The sequence below is a fragment of the Falco biarmicus genome, chromosome 1 (genome assembly GCF_023638135.1).
Source record: "Falco biarmicus isolate bFalBia1 chromosome 1, bFalBia1.pri, whole genome shotgun sequence".
NCBI lineage: Eukaryota > Metazoa > Chordata > Aves > Falconiformes > Falconidae > Falco > Falco biarmicus.
In genome coordinates this window covers 34,343,957-34,358,982 of record NC_079288.1, presented here as the reverse complement: position 1 = coordinate 34,358,982, position 15,026 = coordinate 34,343,957, and the positions used below count along the sequence as shown (strand labels likewise).

The 15,026-nt window shown below is 65.5% G+C and overlaps 2 protein-coding genes across 7 annotated transcripts; one reads left to right on the top strand and one right to left on the bottom strand.

The window, feature by feature from the left end:
* Positions 1–21: 21 nt before the first annotated feature.
* On the top strand, positions 22–9,300 carry CCDC157 (coiled-coil domain containing 157). 6 transcript variants are annotated; one of them, XM_056344116.1, is made up of 6 exons: positions 22–467; positions 1,301–1,472; positions 2,397–3,012; positions 3,117–3,511; positions 3,667–3,834; positions 5,042–5,167. In XM_056344116.1, exons 1-6 carry the CDS (start codon positions 220–222, stop codon positions 5,054–5,056), a joined length of 1,614 nt encoding a protein of 537 aa, XP_056200091.1. In that variant the 5' UTR covers positions 22–219; the 3' UTR covers positions 5,057–5,167. The 6 variants fall into 6 exon arrangements, 5 of the variants coding, with proteins under 5 accessions (XP_056200091.1, XP_056200083.1, XP_056200069.1 ...); XM_056344108.1 differs by lacking the exon at positions 5,042–5,167 and having other exon boundaries at positions 3,117–3,194; positions 3,321–3,511; positions 3,667–4,322; XM_056344094.1 differs by lacking the exons at positions 3,667–3,834; positions 5,042–5,167 and adding an exon at positions 7,689–9,300 and having other exon boundaries at positions 3,117–3,194.
* A 390-nt stretch (positions 9,301–9,690) lies between these two features.
* Positions 9,691–13,499, bottom strand: RNF215 (ring finger protein 215). Its single transcript, XM_056344146.1, is given in 11 exon segments — positions 9,691–9,840; positions 9,977–10,030; positions 10,033–10,078; positions 10,346–10,483; positions 10,559–10,675; positions 10,801–10,905; positions 11,231–11,285; positions 11,966–12,051; positions 12,129–12,200; positions 12,442–12,570; positions 13,171–13,499. Coding segments are annotated over 11 exon segments (1,110 nt in total). The 5' UTR covers positions 13,456–13,499; the 3' UTR covers positions 9,691–9,817.
* Positions 13,500–15,026: the final 1,527 nt, after the last annotated feature.

Below are 15,026 nucleotides of genomic sequence, written 5' to 3'. Positions count from 1 at the left end.
GCTGGGAGGCGGGGCCTGGCGGGCGCGCGGCGCCGTTGCCATAGCAGCGCGCGGCCGCGTCCCCGTCGCTGGGTCGGAGCCGCCGCGTCCAGCACAGGCCGCGCACCGGCGCCTCCGCGCCCCGGGATCCCGCCGCGTCCCCGCCGTCCCCCGGCAGCCGCTGTGCCGCGTCCGAAGCCCCCGGCCCTGCCGCCGCCCCGGCCCCGCCGCCCCGGCCGCATGGCGCACCTGCTGGGCCACCGCGGCTGCATGGAGAGCCTGCGGGCCGACCTGCGGGACCTGCAGGCCGCCATCGCCGACGTCTCCTCCCGCGCCGGGGCCGTGCGCTTCCCCTCCTGGAAGTTCCCCGACAAAGTGTCCTGCGAGCTGGACCTGGCGGCGCTGCTGGAGCGCTACGGCTACACCGAGGGCGACCCCGCGTTCAGCCAGCACTCGCACGTGGTGCTGCTGGAGCTGCTCATAGACAGGTGAGCGGGCAGGGCCGCCCCGACGCCCCTCTCCGGAGCAGCCCCGGCCGCCACAGGCGCTCCTTGCCCCCGCGGGGAAGGGGCTGCTCCCGGCTCCGGCCTGCGCGGCGTGGCCGAGTCTTCCCGGGGCTTCTTCCCCACGCGCTCCCGTGAGGAGCAGCGTGCCGGCACCTCGGCCTCGTGCCTTGCGGCTCTGCACCGAGGCCGCAAAGCCGCCTCCTTGCCCTGCGTGCGGCTCAGAGCCACCAGCACAAATGCTGGCCGCCAAGGAGCAGAGCGAGCCCCTGCTCTGCCTGGGGCACCGGGGCAGGCTCCTTCGTTGCCCCCTTCCCCGCAGACCTCGGAAGCACTCGGGCACAGCTTCACCGGCAGGCCTGGGGGGCAAAAGCACCTTTGGCAATCAGTCAGGCTGACAGAAAGGCGACGGCTTCATTTGAAAAGATGAGCCCTCCCCGCAGAGCTGCTGGCCCGAACAATGAGGGTTTGATTTCGGCGGCACGGATGCCCCAGGTCTTTCGGGAGACCTTAACTGCAGCCTCTCAGAAGTGGCTAGCTGCAAGCAGCCTGCACGTCCTGGGGCCTGGCAGCTGCGGGAGGGATTTCACCCCACCAAACACTGCTCTGTGGAGATATTCGGGCCTGGGAGGGGTCACTGGAGCACTGACATCCACCCTCCTTTCCCAAATGCCCTTTGTCCGGGGGAGGGGGGACAACCTCCTTGCCTCTGCGCTGGCCCTTCAGGCTCACTGCGCTCCTAAACACCGAGGGAGGGCCCTTTCCCCATTACAAAGACTCCCTTGCTCTAAGCTGTGCGGTTTTTTCTCTCAAAAAAGACTGCTGCTGCTGCTCCAGACCTTCACGGGCTATGCAGAAAACCTGCTCAGCGAGCAAGCCACCCCCCTGCCACAGGCCGTGGGGCCCTGCATGTCTGCGGGGCGCACAGCAAGGACATACTGGCACAGCATGCTGAAACTGGGGGCCTTCCACCAGCAGCTCCTGGACGAGGTGGGACATCTGGGGGCCCTGACCCCCCATCGGCTGAGTGCGGGGCTCGCGGAAATGGCCCTTGCCTCACCCCCAGGTCACGGCCCCTCTCTGGGATGCCCCATGACGTGCGCAGTGGCTGAGCCAGACCTGCGCCCACCTCATGACCCTCCGAGTGCTGACCCATGTGTCAGACTGGACACATCCGTCCCGCACTGTCCCCCGGGATGGCCCGAGTCCCTTCCCCCTCCTCTAAGCACCGCTCCCAGCCCTGCCACCCAATGTATGCATCCTCTTCCAGGCCTCCACCAGGATCTCGGCACGGGTGAGCTTGGCCGCCTTTGTTGCTTGGAGAAATGTTCTCCTTCTGCCAAAATGCTGCCCCTGTAGCTCTGCCCGCCCCACGCTTTGTGGGGCTGAGCTGGCTGAAATCAGTGACATAACCTGTGGCAAGAACATTATGCCACTCCCCTACATTTCCCCCCACCCCCAAAGACCATCCTCCTGGAAAAGTCTCACAATAATTCATCTGGCATGACCAGGAGGCAGCGCAGGAGGTGCGAAAGAAGGGGCAGTCACAAGAAGGGGAGCCGGCGTGAAACCCTGGCTCCGCTAAAGTAGCGGTGGCTGGGAAGCTGCCTGGCAGCTTGTAAAAATTCAGTTCCCCTGTGCCCTGCGTCGCGGAGTAGGAAACAAATTCATTTTGCTTGTTAGCGACACGCTTTGGTTGCAACGGGGCAGAGCGAAGAGGGAAGCTGCACTCTTGGCAGCTGTCCTCCTCCAAGCTCTGGGGACTTCTCCCAAGAAAAGGGCTCGCTGGCCTCGTTGCCCCTTGGCTGCACTGACATCCCATCTCCCAGCTTCACCTCTCTGTTTGGGCTCTCACGAACCATTTGCAGCCAACTCTGATCTGGGCCCTGGCTTTATTCTGTCTCTCTCCACCAGCGTCTGCAGTTGGGAGCCTCCTCAGAAGTCGGCCGCTCCACCTCTCAGTGCCCACCGTCGAGTGTCCCTGCCCCAGGCAGCAGCGGCTCAGGCAGCCCCGTGCCCAGGGCTGCCCGCAGCACGGCCGAGAGCAGCCGCAGCATCTCCACCCAGACAACTCGCTCGTTCCTGGAACCCTGCGCCACCTGTGCCAGCGCCCAGGCCAGCCTGCGCGAGGTCGGCCAAACCATCACCAGCATCTGCCAGAGCCAGAACATCCCCTCGGCTCTCAGCAGGTTCCAGGAGCTGGTGGACAACAGCACTGGGAGAAGGACCCTCTCTGCAAGGGATGTGAGCTGCTGGGCCTCCGAGCAGAGCAAGGACCTCTCCCGCATCAGCAAACACCTGCAGGCGCTCCTGCAGCAGGTCAGCCCTCTGAAGGCTCAGCTGGAAGACTCCGAGAAGCAGAGGGATGAGCTGCAGAAGCAGGTTGAGGACATTTCCAAGTCGCTCCAGGCAGAGAAGAAGCGCCGAGCGCAGCAGAGGAAGGAGGCTGAGCAGAGGGCGGAAGCGAGGAGGAAAGAGCATTTAGCGGCTGTAGCCAGGCTGGAGCGGGACAAGGACGAGCTACGGAGAGGTACAGCGCTGTTCCTGGCAGCCCCTCGCGGGCCATTTGCTGCCCCCTTGCTTTAGTGTCCTTGGAGGAGCTGCTGAGCGAGTGGAGTTTTTGTGCTGCTGTAGGGGCTGCTGTGCTGGAAGAGCGACTCTCCGCCTTACAGGAGGAGCTGGCTGTGAAGCGGGCTGCTGTGCAGGAGCTGGGTAAGGACGCCTGGTCCCCCTGGCCAGGGCCCGTGGAGGGCGTGGGGCCCCCTGGGGACACCTCCTCTGGGTGGGAGCTTCTCCCCGTCCTGCCCAGCCTGGGCCAAAGGTGCCCTGTCTCCCCAGAGGGCACCAAGACGACCCTGCGGGAAGAGCTGAGGAGCGCCACGGTGGCCAGGAGCCGGGTGATGGAGCTGGAGGAGAAGGTGCAGCTGCTCAGCGGCGAGCGGGAGAGGCTGGGCCAGGAGCTGAGTGCCACCAGCACCCAGCTGGGGAAGGAGAAGGCTCAAGTGGAGAGCATCCTGAGGCACGAGGAGGTATGGCGGGGCCTGCTCCCTGGCTCTGGAGCTGCTCTGCAGCCCCGCAGCACACTGTGGGAGTGGGCCGAGCCGGTGGGTCCTGCTGCCCAGTGCAGGGGCAGCGGCGAGCGGGTGCAGCAGCAGCCCCACGCAGGCTCGCCTGCCCTGTCCAGTCCCTGCAGGCCAAGCAGAGGGTGCTGATGCAGCACGTCGACTGGCTGGACCAGCAGCGTGAGGTGCTGGAAGCCAGCCTGGGAGAGGCCAAGGAGGACAAGGCCAGGCTGGCAGAGCAGCTGGAGGAGAGCCGGGAGCAGAGCAGGCAACAGCTACGGACGCAGCAGGTCAGCGCTGGCCCCCAGCGTGCGGCAGGCGGCTGCAGGAGTGGGGCTCCTGGGGATGGAGCGGGTGTGGGACACAGCTGTGCCATGGGGTGTCAGGAGCCTCCCGTTGCCCTGTCCCCTGGGACCCGTAGCCGGAGTTTTCCCAGGAGGGGGAGGCAGGCACCTGCTGGGACATGGCCACCCCGTGGGAAAGATCCCTCTCCCTCAGCCCCTGCGCAGACGAGTCTCCGCCGGTTTTCCCTGCGGCCGAGGCAGAGGGGAGCAGTGGGAAGCGACTCCTCAGAGACACTCCCGTGCCTCCAGCGTGCCCGTTCCCGGACACGCAGCGTGCTTCACGGTTGGTGCCGTTGCTTCCAACCGACACGGCGAGCTCCCAGGAGAGACCCTGCGCATTGTCACTGACCGCTTCCCGCTGTCACGGGACATCCTTCTCACCTAAGGAACGGGAGGAAGCTTTTCTGGGGCTGCGAGTACTCCCGTGGGACTCCCCAGATGGGCACCATCCCCAGGTTTGGGAGAGGGCTCAGCAAACCTCACCACGTCCCTGCTGTGCGGTACAGGAGCTGCTGGACATGCTGCGGCGGGAGAAGCTGAACCTGGAGCAGTCTGTCTCGGAGCTGCAGGCCAAAGTGTCCGGGCTGGAGGAGCAGGCGCGGGGGATGCAGGAGCGGGAGAGGCTCCACGTGTTCTTCCCCAAGCTCCATGTCCCAACTGAAGCGCAGATTGAGAGTAAGGCAGCAGGCAGCAGCGCCTGCTTTCTCCACAGTGGGCTTGTGCCTTGAGGGTCTCCCAGAGCTTGCAGGGGATCCTGCCAGCCCCAGCCTCACCGGCAGGATTTGCACAACAGCCTCTGTCCCGCTAACAGCCAGGAAGGGCTGGGGCCATGCACTGTGCTAAGCTGCTTCCATCTTCAAACGCCTCCCTGCGTGGGTGCTGTCCGTCCCACCTCTGGGCCAGGAAATCATGCGGGGCAGCGGCACGGGCACAGCTCTGTTTGCCCTCACGGTTTCAGCTGGCACAGTTGTGGGTCCTGGCTGCCACCTCCCAGGCTGTGCCGGTGCTCCCTGCTTGGGGCAGGCTCCTTTCCAGCGGGCAGCCACCCTGCTTGGCAGGCAGGAGGGTGCTGCCCACCCCTCTGGGCAGGCAGGCAGGCAGCAGCGGGCTGAGCTCTGATTCCTGCCACAAGGATGTTGCGTTTTGTTTGCAGGCACCGGGAGCTTGACCGAGGACATGGAGAAGCAGATCCAGGCCAACAGCATCCCGGTGGGCGTGCTGGAGGAGAACGCACGGCTCAGGTCTGCGCTAGCCAGGCTGAAGGCGGCTGCTGAGCGCGGCGTCCTGAAGGTGAGGTGGCACCCAAGGCAGGGCGAGCTGGGTGCCAGGGGGATAGGGGTGCAGCACTGTCGGGGCACCGTGTAGCCCAAGAGCAGCCCGTGGGCCCTGGCACTGTCCCATATCCTCTGCGGAGCAGTTCCCCGCTTGCACACCCTTGCAGAAAAGGCTCTGGGTAGCCAAAGGCCGTGGGGCATCTTGCACAACGTCCCCTGCGACTCAGCAGCCGCTTCCCCAGCCTGCCGGGGGGTGAGCTGGACAGAGCTGCCTCCAGAAGGGCACGTAGCTGGACAGGGCTGTGGTCCTTCCCTGTCCCGGGGCCCCGGCTTGCCTTTGGGAGCCAGCCTTGAGGCAGCTGAGCTGGCTGCTCCCAGCTGATGCTTTCCAAGCCAGAGCGACCAAGCCGATGCTGGGCCAGGGCAGCACACGTGGTGCCCGCAGCTGAGAGCTGCCCGGTACACAGGGACAGAGCCAGCCCCGCTGCAGCACGTCCCCAGTGCTGGGCTGCAGCCAGGGGCAGCACACCAGGGTCACTGGTCCCCTGGGAGCGAATGAGGCGGGCAGGGCAGCGCTGGGGCTTGCGCTAACGCCTTGTTGGCTGCTGCTGGAGCAGCCTTTCCTGCCCAGTGAGGGCCACATGCAGCCACAGAGCCAGCCGGGCACGGGGGCTGCTGCAAGGCCCTTCCCCTGGGCCAGCTCCTCGGCTCAGCCCCGTTAGGTTTTTGAGAGGCTCCCTTGGTTTTGGGGTGTGCCTGCCACAGGAGGGCCAGGACCCAGCTCCCTGTGCTGCCAGGAGGTCGCTGTGCTTAAACTCAAAGGGGCAGAGGAAAGCTGCTTGGCTCAAGTGCCCGGGGACGGTTCCCAGCTCCTTCACAGATGCCCCGCGGTGCCCACTGTACCACCGTACCACTGCCACCACCTCGGCGGTGAAGGCCACCCAGGTCAGAGGCCGAGAGCTGTGATAGGAGCTGAATGCAAGGGGGAAATTTCACCCCCTCTCTTCTTTTCTCTCTTTTCTCTCTTTTCTCTCTTTTTCTCTCTTTTCTCTCTTTTCTCTCTTTTCTCTTCTTTTCTCTCTTTTCTCCTCTTTTTCTCTCTTTTCTCTCTTTTCTCTCTCTTTTCTCTCTTTTCTCTCTTTTCTTTTCTCTTCTCTTCTGCTCCCCGGTTCATCCCGCAGAGCCAGCTGCTGTCCCCAGCTCAGCAGCCAGCACGGCCGGCAGGACGCAGGGTGAGTAGGAACCCAGAGGAAGGGGCCGGGGACCTGCCCTCCTGTTGCTCCCCTCTAACTGCTCGCACCGTTCGCAGGCGGCCCAGCAGCCGAGGCGGCAGGTACAGCATGGGGCCACAGGAGACGCAGACAAGGCCCAGCAGCAAGCTCCCAGTAGCCACAGTGCCTCCCAGCAGCCAGCAGGCTCTCAGCAGCAAGCCAGCTCCCAGCCGCCGGCGCTTACAGCCACTCTCGGCAGAGCCCACCAGCAAACCTGGACCCTGCCTCTCGCTCCTGGCTACAGGCCTGGTGCCCAGGCCCCCTGGGACAAGGAGGGACAGAGCACGTCCTCCCTCCTCTCGCTGCGCCCCTGGCCTCCGCAAATGGTCCCGAGACTAAGGCAGAAACGGGGAACCCTGCGCCACCTGCACCAGCCCCGCCACCGTGAGGTCACCCAACCATCACCAGCATCTGCCAGAGCCAGAACATCCCCTCGGCTCTCAGCAGGTTCCAGGAGCTGGTGGACAACAGCACCGGGAGAAGGACCCTCTCTGCAAGGGATGTGAGCTGCTGGGCCTCCGAGCAGAGCAAGGACCTCTCCCGCATCAGCAAAACACCTGCAGACGCTCCTGCAGCAGGTCAGGCCCTCTGAAGGCTCAGCTGGAAGACTCCGAGAAGCAGAGGGATGAGCTGCAGAAGCAGGTTGAGGACATTTCCAAGTCGCTCCAGGCAGAGAAGAAGCGCCGAGCGCCAGCAGAGGAAGGAGCTGAGCAGGAGGGCGGAAGCGAGGAGGAAAGAGCATTTAGCGGCTGTAGCCAGGCTGGAGCGGGACAAGGACGAGCTACGGAGAGGTACAGCGCTGTTCCTGGCAGCCCCTCGCAGGCCATTTGCTGCCACCTTGCTTTAGTGTCCTTGGAGGAGCTGCTGAGCGAGTGGAGGTTTTTGTGCTGCTGTAGGGCTGCTGTGCTGGAAGAGCGACTCTCCGCCTTACAGGAGGAGCTGGCTGTGAAGCGGGCTGCTGTGCGGGAGCTGGGTATGGACACATGGTCCCCCTGGCCAGGGCCCGTGGAGGGGCGTGGGGCCCCCTGGGGACACCTCCTCTGGGAGCTGAACGCGAGGGGGAAATTTCACCCCCTCTTCTCTTCTCTTCTCTTCTCTTCTCTTTCTCTTCTCTTCTCTTCTCTTCTCTTCTTCTCTTCTCTTCTCTTCTCTTCTCTTCTTCTCTTCTCTTCTCTTTTCTCTTCTCTTCTCTTCTCTTCTCTTTTCTCTTCTCTTCTCTTCTCTTTTCTCTTTTCTCTTCTCTTCTGCTCCCCAGCTCGTCCCGCAGAGCCAGCTGCTGTCCCAGCTCAGCAGCCAGCGCAGCCGGCAGGACACAGGGTGAGTAGGAACCCAGAGGAAGGGGCCGGGGACCTGCCCTCCTGTTGCTCCCCTCTAACTGCTCGCACCGTTCGCAGGCGGCCCCAGCAGCCGAGGCGGCAGGGACAGCATGGGGGCCACGTGGAGACGAAGACAAGGCCCTGCAGAAGCTCCCAGTGGCCACAGTGCTCCCAGCAGCCAGCAGGCTCCCATCTTCCAGAGGGCTCCCAGTGGCCAGCGAGCTCCCAGAGGCTGGCCGCCTACGGCCACTCTCGGCAGAGCCCACCTGCAAGCCCGGGACCCTGCCTCTCGCTCCTGGCTACAGGCCTGGGGCCCAGGCTCTGCGAGACAGGGACAGAGAGAACACGTCCTCCCCTGCTCTCACCACACCTACGGCCACCACAAATAAATGCTCACGAGTCTAAGGCAGAAATGAAGTGTCCAGTGAGCTCCCACCCTGCCTCACGGGACCTCGTTACATGTTCTTTGTGCCTCACGAAGGTGCAGTCCCTTGGGACACCCTGTCTCTGCCCATCCGCCGAGACTGCTTGTTGTTGGCGTAGGAAGCCCAGGGAGAGTCCGTGCAGCAGCTCTGCCACGGCTCTGCTTGGAGCCGCCCTCCTTGTGGTGCTTTGCTGTTTCCTGCAGGACTGCAGCACCCAACGAGCCCGTGCGCTTTCCCCCATTGTCCCTCTCCACTGGGCAACGCTGTGGCCTGTGGTAAAGCAGAGAGCGACGGTGCAGGGGACTGCGGGGGCGTTTCCTTCTCCCCTCCGCACAGCACCCCCAGGAGAAGCTTTGCTGGAGGAAGCGGGCTGGGGCTGGCTCGGCCCGGCTGCCAGCCAAGGCGCCCACACACACGCAGCCAAGGAGCCCTTGCAGGGGAGAGGGTGGGGGGATGCTCCCTGGGTGTGCGAAGCTGCCCCCGCGGAGTTCAGCTGCGCGGGGCCATGGCTGTTCCTGGGCACTGGAGCTCAGTCGCCCACAGCTTATGCTGCTGCTGGAGTCCCCAGCGTGGCTCTGAGCATGCTTTCCTGCCTGGCTGCAGCAGCACTTAGCTCGTGCCAGGAGCCGTTCCCAAGAGGTGACTGGGATGTGGCCGAGCTGCTTTGAAGGGGAAGGCAGAGCTGGGGCTGGGGATGAGGAGTCTGAGCTGCCCTTAGCTTGCTGGCGCTGGCACAGCCACAGCCTGTGAAAACTGCTCGCCCTGCACTGCCAGCGGCCACGAGCGCCCAGAGGAGCCAGGGACCACCGAGCTGCCCACCCAGGCTGGCCCTCAACTCCCCAGCGACGCTGCCAGCCTCAGAGGGCAGCGGGAGCCGTGTCCCCCCAACACAAGACACGGCAGCCCGTCCTTGCTCTGTGTTTAATAGACACACGTGCCGTGCTGCATGGCACAGGAGCCGGTCAGGGCACGCAGCACACCAGTGTTCAGTCAAACAAGCCCCGTGTTTGGTCTCTGCAGCTGGTTCCTGCCGGCCTTTCTAATAAGTTAAATAAAGCGTTCAGCATGCCCTGCCCTCCCGCAGCGAGGGGTGGCGGGTCGCCCAGCAGCCCTGCCAGCTGCAGCCCCCCGGCCCTGGTAGATCCGCTTGCGATGCCCCTGCAGTGCGGAGGGGCTCCCCGCCACAGCCAGGCCCCCCATCAGGCTCGGGCGCAGCATGGCTCCCGCCTGGGCTCTGCCCACCCTGCCACAGCCATGGGAAAATAGAAATAAAAAAGAAAAAAAGACTTAGAAAAAATTGCTACGAGCAGGGAAAGGGAGCAGCCAGGCCAGGGCTCTCACTGCCTCCAGTCTCCATGTCCCCCCCCTGTTACACCCATGGGTGCCCCTGCAGCTTCCTTTCCCTGCACCCGCTCCCCCAAGACCCCCGGTACTGGCCATCTGGTGTGTCCCCCCACCCTCTACTCGTGCCCAGCCAGAATTGCCCCGAGATCTTTCATTCTCTGAAACGGCCGGGCACTGCAACGGGCACAGCCACACCGACCCCACTCTGGCAGCAAGTGCTGCTTGTTGAGCACCCCCTGCCCCCCTCCCTCTCCCGGAGCAGCGATGGGTCTGTCCCTGGAGTGCGTCTGTCGGGCCAGCTAGCTCTCTGTGCAGCAGTTCCCTGCAAGGGAGAAGGATGGAGGGCCATCACACAGGGAGCCTGGGGGGTTCCAATTCCTCCTCAGCCCCCACCCCCAGCCCCCACGCACTCCCTGGTCACTGTGGAGGGCACAGCTGGGCACCAGTGTGGCTCTTACCCAGGATGTTGCGCTTGCAGAGCGGGCAGGTCTGCTGCAGCAGGAGCCAGGGTCCACGCAGTCCCGGTGAAACTCATGGGAGCAGGGCAGCACCCGCAGCCACTGCAGGGAGGGAAGCAGATTGCAGAAATGAGTGGAGCCAGGCAGGGGTACCATCACCGCAGTGGCTGGGCCTGCAGCCCTGCCCCAGGGAAGGGGACAATCCTGTGCCATGCGGCCACCTGGCAGGGACAAACCCTAGCCCCGGTGAGCGAGGGGAGGCTCGGGCCCTGGGCTCCAAAGGGATGGCATGAGTATGGTGGCCTCAGGCAGTGACCAGGGCAGGGCTCCAGGTCTCCCAGCACAGCACCAGTCCCCCGCAGTCCCTACCTGGCTCTTGTGGAACTGGTCCAAGCAGACAGCACAGCTATCAATCTCACAGGCCTGGCTCCGAAGTGCTTTGCTGGGATGGTACCGCCGGGTTTTCAGTGCCAACAGTCGCTGCCGAATGTGCTGCTTCAGGTCCAGCTACAGAAGCAGAGCAGAAGGTCAGACCCCGGCTGCCAGTCTCCCCAGTGAGAGGCAGAGTGGAGATGTTCCCACCTCGGCATCCTGCTCTGACAGGTCTTGCCGTGACTGCCGCTGAGCCTGCACGATCACCCCGGTGCAGAGAAGCAGGGCAATCAGCAGGATGGTGTTCCACAGCTGCTGGAGGTACTTCTGCAAGAACAGCGCCGGCGGGCAGCCAGTGACTGGGATACAAAGCAGAGCCCTCTGCTCCCAGCCCCGCCACCACCGTTGCCCCCACGCCGAGGACCCTCCCTCGCCGGCACCGGCACGCGTACCTGGACCTGCGAGCTGTTCTCCCCCGTGCAGATGACCCCCTGCCACTCCCCGTAGAGCCCCCCTCGGGAGAGGCCGCAGGTCGACCAGAGGGTGAGCGTCACTCCCTGCAAGGCAGGAGACAGCATTGCTGGTGGCCGCGCTGGCTCGCAGCACTGCTGCAGCCTGGGGGGGCCTGCCACGCTGGGTGAACCACACGGGTCAAGGGCAGGAGGAACTGCTGGTGGCTGCCAGCTGCCCTGCTCCCACGGAGCGACTCTCTGGGCGAACCGAGGAACCAGCAGCTTCAAGAGCTTTTGTGGATCTGGCTCCTGCTCCCTGCAGCTCAGCTTCCCATCGGTCAGGGAAGTCTGGCTGCGCACAGCCATGCCCATGCCCTCCCACCAGGAAAGAGAGGAGGAGGAGGAGGAGGAGGAAGGAAGGCCTACATACCAGGTTCTCCAGTAGCACTGCCTGGTACGTGATCTTCGCTGTAGCCTGGAGCCCCCTGTTGCAAACAAAAAGCAAGAGAAGCGTCAATCCCATGGGCCCACAGCACCCCAGTGCCAGGGAGCACCCCCTTCTCCAGAGGTCCAGGAAGCCCCTGCTGAGCTGTAGGCAAGGGAGGGTCACCAGGGACAGAGGAACACACAGGGGAGGTGACAGCAAGACCCCCGCTCCCCAGCCATGCCCAGCCCCCCTGAGCAACCCTGCACAGGTCTCTTCCTCCCAGCACCGTGCCCCAGTTTCCCCATCTGTGACACCACAGCAGCAGCACTGATTTACCACACGTAAGAAGGACCAAGGGGGTCCTGTCACTGTAGGTGGTAGGAATAAACCCCAACAAAGGCAGCGGGTATGCTGATAACCAGCTGGTCTGTCTGATTTGTACTGAGAGTCCTAAAGACCTTGGCCAAGACCACTGTCAGTCCCAGCTGTCACGTGGGGACGCGTGGAAGGGCTCAAGCCCCGAGGAAGGGCTGGATCTGATTCAAACCCTCCCGGGAAACAAGTCTCAGCCCCAGCTGGCCTCTGCACAGCGCAAGCTCGACACCAGCCCAGCACATGTGACGCGCTGTGTGAGGGACCACCCCAGGGCAGCCCCCGGCTGTCACAGCCAGGCAGGCAACCAGGTGCAGAGAGATGGCTCGTGCCCGATCCCCCCCTCCCCGCTGCCCCAGCCCCTACCGCAGCAGCGCTCCCAACAGCTTGGTGACGTTGTCCGAGGACTGGATCACGATCACAGGCTTGGCAAGAAGCTGGGAAACATCCAGCTGCACCAGAAAGGAAAGCAACAGCCATCAGCAGGGCCCAAGACCAGCTCGGGGACCCGCTGCCGGGACTCTCCTACCTCCCGAATGGCATTCTGGTTCAGAGCCAGGATAAGCAGGGCTGACGCCCCCAGCACCAGCGCTCGCTTCATCTGTGGAGACAGAGGGCACAGCTCAGGGCACTGCACAGCTCAGCTCCTGTCCTGCTGCAGGGAACAGGCAGGACGCGGTGCCTCTTTGCTCTGGCTGGAGTATCGCAAGGGACCCAAGGGGCGCTGGCACTGCCTGGGAGCCCCGTCACAGACCCCCCCTACCACCAAGCACAGGCCAGGACCCCCCACATCTGGCAAGGAGACACCCCACAGGTGCCCTGTGCCAGGAGCAGACAGGCACCTTGCTGACGACGGCAGCGGTGAAGGACTCCTCCTTGGCACCCCGTGGCACCTCGGCTGGCTCCTCGCCCACGGGCACCACACCGATCCAGCTGTCGGCAGCGCCCAGCTCCGGCTCCGTGTGTCCCACCTGGGGGGCACGGCAGCACCAGTGGGGGTGAGAGCTGGTATGAACACCTCGAGGCTCAGGGCACCCCCAAAAACACCCCACGTCCCCAGTGCCCCAGGGAGCTGGGCACGGCACAGGGATGGGGACAGCAGCCAGGGTGGCACAGGGGACAGGACCTGGCCGCTGCACCTCCACCCCTGCCTGCACCCCCGCTCTGTTGGTGGCTCCCCCTGTGCTGCCCCCAGCCTGTACCCCCCAGTGCCGGCTGTCCCTCCCCAGTGCCTCCCAGCACCCACTGGCCCCCCAGCACCCACTGCCCCCTCCCCTGTGCCCCCCAGTACCCTCTGCCCACCTCCCCAGCGCCTCCCAGCACCCACGGCCCCCTCCCCAGCGCCTCCCAGCACCCACTGCCCCCTCCCCTGTGCCCCCCAGTACCCTCTGCCCACCTCCCCAGCGCCTCCCAGCGCCCATTGCCCCCTCCCCAGTGCCTCCCAGCGCCCACTGCCCCCTCCCCAGTACTTCCCAGCGCCCACTGCGCCCTCCCCAGTGCCTCCCAGCACCCGCTGCCCTCCCCAGCGCCCCCCCGAGCCCCCAGCCGCGGTGCCGCGGGCCGGCGCTCACCAGCAGCAGGCGGCCGCGGATCTCCTCCTCCCCGCCCCGCGGGACCCCCCGGCCCGGGCCGGCCCGGCCGCCCCCCGCGCCCAGCACGGCCCCGCGCAGCGTGTAGGAGCCGCCGGCCCCTGCGGCCGCCCCGGCCCCGCCCGCCGCCCCGCTCCCGGCCCCTGCCCCTGCCCCCGGCCCGGGCCCGGACACCGCCACCTCGACGCGGGCGGCGGGCGCCGGCCCCGGCCCGGCCCGGCAGAGCGCCAGGAGCGGCGCCAGCAGCACAGCCTGCAGCGCCGCCATAGCCGCGCCGCCCGCACCGCAGCGCCGCGCCCCCTGCCGGCGCGGAGGACCCGTCTCACCGCCGGCCGCCGCCAGAGGGCGCAAGAGAGCCCGCGGCGCCAGCGCGGGCGGCGGCGGCGGGACGAGGATGGGCACCGGGGCAGGGACCGGCACCGGGAGCGGGGCCAGGGGCGGGGGCAGGGACAGGGACTGGCACCGGGAGCGGGGACGGGGACAGGGACTGGCACCGGGAGCAGGGCCAGGAGCAGGGACGGGGATGGGGACTGGCACGGGGACAGGGACCGGCACCGGGAGCGGAGACAGGGGTGAGGACGGGGATGGGGACCAGGACAGGGACTGGCACCGGCACTGGGAGCGAGACTGGGGACAGGGACAGAGAGAGAGCAGCACCCAGGGCCGAGCTAGGGACACGGGCCAGGACCAGGACAGGGACTGGGACAGGGACTGGGACCAGGACCAGGAGAGGGACAGGGACAGAAAGTGGCAGCCAGGGCCGAGCCAAGGCCAAGGGGTGGCAGAGGGACAGGGACCAGCCCTGGGACAGGGACTGGCATAGGGACACTACCCCCCATGGCCCTGCTTCCCTGCGGGTGCAGGGGCACACATGGGTGCCACGGGGACACACGTGCCCTCAGGGGCACAGCCATGGGTGCACAGGGACATGCACAGCCCTGCACACATGGGCACCCCATCCCTGCACCCCACGGCCACAGCCGCCACGGCACATGCGTGGGCACACGCCTGGGTGACACGGGCACACGTCAACACCCCAGTACCCCAAAATCTCAACCACCCCCCACCCAACCATCCCCATCCTGGCATGTGCCAGGCAGCCCTGCCGGTGCCACCATCCCGGTCCTGCTCCAGCCACGTGTCCCTGGCACGTGCCAGCGTGGGGATTTGCCGGGAGGATTAGCCGTCGCACAGGTCCCGGTGCTGACCTGCTTTTGGCAGGGGCCACGCCGGGGATGGGGACTCAGTGCCATGGCATCCCAGTTCCCACAGCCACTGGATGCCCACGGGACAGGTCTGGGTGTGACCCTGGTGTCCCCCCCCGTCCCCAGCCCTGTTGCAATTGCGGGGGTTTAATCTCAGGGCGGGCAAGGCCCCTCCGCCCACAGCCGGCAACCGGAGCCGGTTTAACCGCACAGCAAAACATCCCCGTGTAACAACAGCCCGGAATCCCATCCAGCTCCGGAGCCGCGCGGTGGAAGGTGGTCACCCATCCGGGTTCCTGTGCGGCTTCCATAGAGGAGCCCAAAATGGGAGCGTGGGGGGGCTGCTGCCCTGAGCACTGCCCCACAGGGGGACACACAAGTGTGGGACCAGCATCGTGGGACACACATGGGGTGCAAATGGCTCTGTGGAGCATCCCTAGGTTTGTGGGACATAGATGGCTTCACGAGACATCCACAGCTCCAAGGGACACATATGGCTCCATGGGACACCCATCCATGGAACGTGGATGGCTCCATGAGACATCCAGGGGTCCATGGGACACGCACAGCTCCATGGGACAGCCACAGCTTCAAGGGACACATATGGCTCCATGGAATGTGCATGGCTCCTTG